Here is a 7,576-nt window from a genome sequence, read left to right as displayed (position 1 = left end):
GCATAGGCTGCTTAGCAGTCGGAGCCGCAGGACAGGCAGAGTGGTCAGCATCTTGTTGAGCTAGAGAAAAGCTTCGTTTGGCTTGTCATTCCACTCCAAAAAAGTAGTCTTCTTCATGAGCTGGTACAAGGGAAGAGCCTTCTTGCCCAGCCGACTGATGAAACGGCTGATGGATGCCAAGCAGCCGGTGAATTTTTGCATGTCCAGCAGTCGGGTGGATACCTCGATCCTCTCGACGGCCTTGATCTTTATTGGGTTGCACTATATGCCACGCTCTGAGACCAGAAAGCCAAGAAGTTGGCCAGCTGGTACTCCAAAGATGCATTTCTTCGGGTTGAGCTTGATTTGAAAACGACGCAAATTTTCAAAGGTTTCCTTAGGATCTTCCAGTAGAGTGCCACGCTTCTCCGTCTTCACCACAATGTCATCTACGTAGACGTGAGCATTTCTGCCAAGTTTTTTGAGGAGGCACTTCTGCATGCAACGCCGAAACGTGGCACCAACATTTCTCAGGCCGAATGTCATGGTCAGGTAACAGAAGGCTCCGAATGGTGTGATAAAGGCGGTCTTCAGTCTGTCGGCCGGGTTTAGCTTGATTTGATGATACCCTGAATATGCATCCAAAAAACTCAACAACTCGCATCTGGCTGTGGAGTCTATCACTTGGTCAATTCTTGGCAAAGCAAACGGATCTTTGGGGCAAGCTTTGTTGAGGCTGGTATAATCAATACACATGCGCCACTGCTTATTCTTCTTCAGTACAAGGACTGGGTTGGATAACCATTCTGGGAAGAACACTTCCATAATGAAGCCGGCTGCGAGAAGCCAGGCTATCTCTTCTCCAACGACTCTTCTCTTTTCTTCTAACAGGCGGCGTAAGGGCTGCCTGACCGGCCTGGCATCAGGTCGGACGTGTAGCTTGTGCTTGGCGAAATCCGTCGAAACACCCGACATGTCCTTGGGAGACCATGCGAAGATGTCCCGATTCTCACGGAGGAAATCGACGAGCTCGCTTTCCTATTTGCTGTCAAGGTTTGCACCTATGACCGCGTGCCTCTTCAGGTGCTCCGGGTCCAAGGGTATCTTCTTTGTTTCTTTTGCCGGCTTGAACAAGCCCTCAGCTTCCGACTCCTTGGGGTTGGGCGACATTTCCGGCCGCTTGCCTGCCATTGCCACAACCCGGTCAAGGAACCGCTTCTCTGCTGCAATCACGAGGGACTCGGCTAGCCGGCTGCTATCAGCTGCACAGGCGGACGACTTCTTGTAGTCCCCGACTACGGTCAGGATTCCCTTGGTGCTTGGCATCTTCATCTTAAGGTAAACATAGTGGGGGACCGCCATGAACTTGGCCAGAGCAGGCCGGCCAAGTAGCGCATGATAGGGGCTCTCAAGGTCCACCACCTCAAACCAGACTGGCTCTCGCCGGAAGTGATCTTTGTCCCCAAAGAGGATGTCTATCTGGGTTTTGCCGATTGGTGAGCAGGAAAGGCCAGGGACTATGCCGTGGAACACAGTCCGACTGGGCAGGAGCTGCTTCTGCTTGATTCCCAACTTCTCCATGGTGTCTCGGTATAGGATGTTGATGCTGCTGCCGCCATCTATCAGAACTCGGGAGAAGCGAGCAGCCCGCCTCTCTACCGCGAAGGTGGCATCCAAGACCAAGGCATAAGAACCAGAGGAGGGCATCACCTCCAGGTGGTCAGCTCTGCTCCAACTGATAGGCTTCTCAGACCAATGCATGAACTCGGGGGTCTCTGACGTCACCGCATGTACTTCTTGTTGCCGCTGCCGTCTGCTGTGCTTATCGCCGGCCACGCTGGTGAACACGACATAAGCTCCATGCTCTCCAGGATATTCATCTTGTATTGCGCCGACTGGCCAAACTGCCGGCTGCTGGGGAGGAGGAGGCGGCGGGCCGGTAGGCGGAGGAGGCTAGAGTCCGTCACCTTTGGCGATCCTGGTGAGCCAATGGCACTTCCGAGTGGTGTGGTTGGATGGCTTCGCGCCGCTGTTTAACTTGCAAGGTGCATTCAGAGTCTGCTTGTATGAGAAGGCAGGCAACCAGTTGGGCTTGCCGCCCTTCTGACATTTGGGAGGAGGCTGCCCTTCCAACTGCTGGTCTTCGACTGTCGCCACCTGTCGGCTTGTGGAAACCGGCTGCGTGGCCTTGCGCTTGTTGTCGTTTTGCTGCTGGCGCCAACTGGTGTCTCCAGCTGGGATCCGAGGAGCTTGGGGAGCCACTTTGCCAGAGGCATCAACCTGAATCTCCGCCTTCATGGAGGAGTCGGCCGTGGCGTACTTGTCTGCTATGATCAGCAGTTCGTCGAGGGTTGCCGGCTCATCGCATAGAAGCCAATGCTTGAGGAGAGTGCCTTATCGGCACCCGGCAGTGAAGTACTCAATGGCCTGCACCTCGTGCATGCCCTCGCAAGAGTTGCGCAGCTCGGCCCAGTGTGTGAGGTAGTCGCGAGTCGATTCGTTGGGGCCTTGGACACATAAGGAGAGCTGGCGGGGCTTGGGAGGTCGCTTGTGCATGCTGGTGAAGTTGCGGACGAAAGCTTCAGTGAAATCAACCCAGCTGTTGATGCTGCGGGACTTCAGGCTATTTAGCCATGTCCGGGCTATCCCCTGGAGCATGAGTAGAACATACTTCACGGCAACGCGCTTGTTGCCGTTCGCTATGCTGACGGCCGTGGAGTAGTCGACCAGCCAGTCTTCCGGCTTCACGGAGCCGGTGTATTTGGGCGTATCTCTTGGGAGCGTGAACCCTTTGGGGAAGGGCTCATCTTTGTTGTGGGGGCCAAAGCAAGGAGGGCCCAATGTGTCTTCCTCTTCTAGCGCCAGAGATCGATTGAGACGATCGATCCGGTGGCGGGCATCATTCTCTCCGATTCCTTCTCAAGGGCCAAGCCGGCCTCCAAGACTCGGATGATCAATAGGCGGTGGAGGCGTTGCGTGGGGGAGGCCGGTAGTCGCCTGGTCGTTCCATCGCCCGTGGCTGGCCGTCTTGGTTGCGCTCGATGGTGATGCGCGTCTGGCTGCGGCTGGCAGCCGGCTCCTTGTCTCGTCGTCCGCGGTCACCGCCTGTCGGCGCCGGGACGTCGCACCATGCTCCTGGCGGGGAGGCGGGTCGTCGTTCCGCCGATTGAGTTCCTTGACGCGGAAGCCGGCTTCTTGCTGCTCGACAGCCGCATCAATGAGCTGCTGGACGCGCTCCGTCATGTGGTGACACTCGTCGCCCTCGAGGTTGTCCAGCTCATCTGCTGCCGCTTGGGCAGCTCGTATGTTCTCTCTGGGCATAGCGTAGATGGGGCAATTAGCGCCGAACATGCTGGCAACGACCGCGCCGTGCTGCCGGACTGTACCGATGTGGCTGGGCCCGCCAGGAGCCGGCGTGTCACCGGCAGCACGGTCCATCTCGTGCTGATAAGCCTCCGATAGGCGTCTCATGCTGGCTAGCTTCTTGGCGCTCTCGACGAGCTGGACGCGGCGGGCCTCCAGTGTCTCGGCGTCGGTGTCTTCTGCGATGGGTGTAGAAAGGTCTTGCAGTGCTGCTTGGAGCGGGTCTCGGCCACCCCCGCCAGAGTGCTTGCCATGGCTGATGACAAGCACCTCCGTGATAGCGCTGCCGCCACTATCCGTGCAGGGAAGTGGTTCGTCATACACCACCATGTTGGTGGGGAATGCGTCGAGTGACGCCATGTCGGAGTCGACAAGCATCGGGTCGGTGGAGCCAACCGACTCCAAATCCACAGTAGGCTCGCTGTCAACGTGGAGCTGGTCGAGGAGGCTAACAAGGCGGCTCTCGGGGCCATCTGTGCCCGTGTCAGATACGGGCTCGTCGGAGAGGCGAATCTCGCCAACAAGATCAGCGAGGCAGCTCGCCGCGCAGAAGACCTCCGCGCCATGCAGAGCGTCAGCGCAGACACCGTCTGGCGTGCCGGGCTGGCTGCGCTCGCCAGGAAGGAATAAGGTTCCCATCCAGAACAGGTCTCCAGACGATGGTGCACCTCGCCCCATGGTGGGCGCCAAATGTCGGGGGCTGGGTGCGACATATGCCAAAGGATGGCTTATCATGGTGGGAGCGAGTAGAACGTCGCCGGTGCCCGGAAGCGGGATGAGGTGTAGACACGAACGCCGGCGTACTTTACCCAGGTTCGGAGCTCTCCTAGGAGATGACACCCCTAGTCCTTCTCTGCGGGGTCTCCGCATGATCACTAAGGCACTAGTGAGTACAATGGTGCTCCTCGAGCTGTATGCTAGAGGTAGAAGAAAGCAGGGCTGGCCCTCTCCTCTCTCTATATGTGAGTCTAGGTCTAACAGGTTGGGAACCCTTTGCATGGGTGCCCTGGGGGGTTTATATAGGCCTACCCCCAGGGGTACAATGGTAATCTGGCCAGGTGTAGGACCCGACTGTCAGTGTCTCTTGTCGCCGGCTTCTCCGCCGGCCGCTGGGGCCCGCCGCCTGGTGGGCCCTGCCGACAGGCCGCCTCCGCCGCTTGCGGGTCTGGCTGGCTACTTGTTAATGTAGCCGTGATGCTAATGACGCATGCTTGGTCGGGGGGGGGGGGCTACAGTCCCGCCGTCTATCAGGGGATCACTGTAGCCACCCCGTGTCTCATCCGGTTAATGGCGTGTGGGCTCCGAGGGAAGAGTGGACCGCCTGCTAGAGGCCGGCCTCCGTTGGGTCCGACTGGTCAGACGCTACCGCCCTTCAGGATCTCGCCGCCTGGTAGGGCCTGCCGCCTGCAGGCCGTACCGACAGGCCGTCATGGGAGCAGGGCCCCGCCTGACAGGGGTGACATCAAGGGTGGTGTGGCAACAGTGCCGCGCCGTGCAGAGATCTCCGCCTGTACGGGGCACTGTGGCCGCGCCATGCCCTGGATATGGTGACGATGGGCTACGCTGTAGCCATATCCTGTCTTATCTTCTTAATGGGGGTGCAGACTTTGAGGGCATCGTGGGCCACCTGCTAGGAGCCGGCCTCTCTGGAGGCCGCCAGCGAGGAGTCGACCCGTCTTGGAGCTGTCCTCTGGGGCATGGCCGTCCTCTGGCAGCCGGCCGCTTGAGCCAGATGATAACCCACAAGTATAGGGGATCGCAACAGCTTTCGAGGGTAGAGTATTCAACCCAAATTTATTGATTCGACACAAGGGGACCCAAAGAATATTCTCAAGTATTAGCAGCTGAGTTGTCAATTCAACCACACCTGGAAACTTAGTATCTGCAGCAAAGTGTTTTGTAGCAAAGTAATATGATAGTAGTGGTAACGGCAACAAAAGTAAAGACAGCAAAAGTAATGTTTTTTGGTATTTTGTAGTGATTGTAACAGTAACAACGGGAAAGTAAATAAGCGTAAACCAGTATATGGAAAGCTCGTAGGCACCGGATCAGTGATGGATAATTATGTCGGATGCGGTTCATCATGTAACAGTCATAACATAGGGTGACACAGAACTAGCTCCAGTTCGTCAATGTAATGTAGGCATGTATTCCGTATATAGTCATACGTGTTCATGGAAAAGAACTTGCATGACATCTTTTGTCCTACCCTCCTGTGGCAATGGGGTCCTATTGGAAACTTAGGGATATTAAGGCCTCCTTTTAATAGAGAACCGGAACAAAGCATTAGCACATAGTGAATACATGAACTCCTCAAACCACGGTCATCACCGGAAGTGGTCCCGATTATTGTCACTTCGGGGTTGCCGGATCATAACACATAGTAGGTGACTATAGACTTGCAAAATAGGATCTAGAACTCTCATATATTGATGAAAACATAATAGGTTCAGATCTGAAATCATGGCACTCGGGCCCTAGTACAAGCATTAAGCATAGCAAAGTCATAGCAACATCAATCTGAGAACATAATGGATACTAGGGATCAAACCCTAACAAAACTAACTCGATTACATGATAAATCTCATCCAACCCATCACCGTCCAGCAAGCTTACGATGGAATTACTCACGCACGGCGGTGAGCATCATGAAATTGGTGATGGAGGATGGTTGATGATGACGACGGCGACGAATCCCCCTCCCCGGAGCCCCGAACGGACTCTAGATCAGCCCTCCCGAGAGGTTTTAGGGCTTGGCATTGGCTCCGTATCGTAAAACGCGATGATTTCTTCTCTCTAATTTTTTCTCTCTGAAAGCAAATATATAGAGTTGGAGTTGGCGTCGGAGGGTCTCCAGGGGGCTCATGAGGTAGGGGGCGCGCCCTAGGGGGGGGGCGCCCCCACCCTCGTGGAAAGGGTGTGGGCCCCCTGGTCTTCATCTTTGGCGAGGATTTTTTTATTGTTTTTTCTAAGATGTTCCGTGGAGTTTTAGGTCATTCCGAGAATATTTGTTTTCTGCACATAAAATAACATCATGGTAATTTTGCTGAAAACAGCGTCAGTCCGGGTTAGTTCCATTCAAATCATACAAATTAGAGTCCAAAACAAGGGCAAAAGTGTTTGGAAAAGTAGATACGACGGAGACGTATCAACTCCTCCAAGCTTAAACCCTTGCTTGTCCTCAAGCAATTCAGTTGACAAACTGAAAGAAAGAAAGAAAAACTTTTACAAACTCTGTTTGCTCTTGTTGTTGTAACTATGTCAAGCCAGCATTCAAGTTTTCAGCATAAATCATAACTAACCACATTTGCAATAATTCTCAGGTCTCATAATTACTCATATCATTAGCATAATCAACTAGCAAGTCATAATAATAAATCTCGGATGACAACACTTTCTCAAAACAATCATAATATGATATAACAAGATGGTATCTCGCTAGACCTTTCTGAGACCGCAAAACATAAATGTAGAGCACCTTTAAAGATGAAGGACTGACTAGACATTGTAATTCATGGTAAAAGAGATCCAATCATAGTCATACCCAACATAAATTAATAGTGATGAATGCAAATGACAGCTGTGCTCTCCAGCTAGTGCTTTCTAATAAGAGGGTGATGACTCAACATAAAAGTAAATGGATAGGCCCTTCGCAGAGGGAAGCAGGGATTTGTAGAGGTGTCAGAGCTCAGTTTTGCAATAGAGATAAATTGTATTTTGAGCGGTATACTTTCATTGTCAACGTAGCAACTAAGAGATGGCGATATCTTCCATGCTAAACACATTATAGGCGGTTCCCAAACAGAATGGTAAAGTTTATACTCCCCCTCCACCAACAAACATCAATCCATGGCTTGCTCGAAACAACGAGTGCCTCCAACATACATCAGGTCCCAGGGGGAGTTTTGTTTGCAATTAATTTTGATTTAGTTTGCATAAAGCATGGGACTGGGCATCCCGGTGACCAGCCATTTTCTCGTGAGTGAGGAGCGGAGTCCACTCCTCTTGAGAATAACCCGCCTAACACGGAAGATAAGGACAACCTTTGTTGATACATGAGCTATTCGAGCATACAAAACAGAATGTTTATTTGAAGGTTTAGAGTTTGGCACATACAAATTTACTTGGAACGGCAGGTAGATACCGCATATAGGAAGGTATAGTGGACTCATCTTGAATAACTTTGGGGTTTAAGGGATTGGATGCACAAGAAGTAATCCCGCTTAGTACAAGT

The 7,576-nt window shown here is 53.0% G+C and overlaps 1 protein-coding gene across 1 annotated transcript; it reads right to left on the bottom strand.

Moving 5' to 3' along the window:
• Positions 1–1,017: 1,017 nt before the first annotated feature.
• LOC147964802 (uncharacterized) lies at positions 1,018–1,341 on the bottom strand. The gene has a single exon (XM_087530166.1). The coding sequence runs from the start codon at positions 1,339–1,341 to the stop codon at positions 1,018–1,020; it is 324 nt and encodes a 107-aa protein (XP_087386292.1).
• Between the last annotated feature and the right edge of the window lie 6,235 nt (positions 1,342–7,576).

This window comes from Triticum urartu, chromosome 6A, assembly GCF_056163025.1.
Source record: "Triticum urartu cultivar PI428250 chromosome 6A, HENAU_Tu73, whole genome shotgun sequence".
NCBI classification, from domain to species: Eukaryota; Viridiplantae; Streptophyta; class Magnoliopsida; order Poales; family Poaceae; genus Triticum; species Triticum urartu.
The sequence above is the reverse complement of the archived record's forward strand: the minus strand, read 5'-3'. Positions and strand labels throughout refer to the sequence as shown.

Coding starts and splice junctions, on each gene's coding strand:
- LOC147964802 (XM_087530166.1), bottom strand. CDS start 1,341: ATGGCGGTCCCCCACTATGTTTACCTTAAGATGAAGATGCCAAGCACC.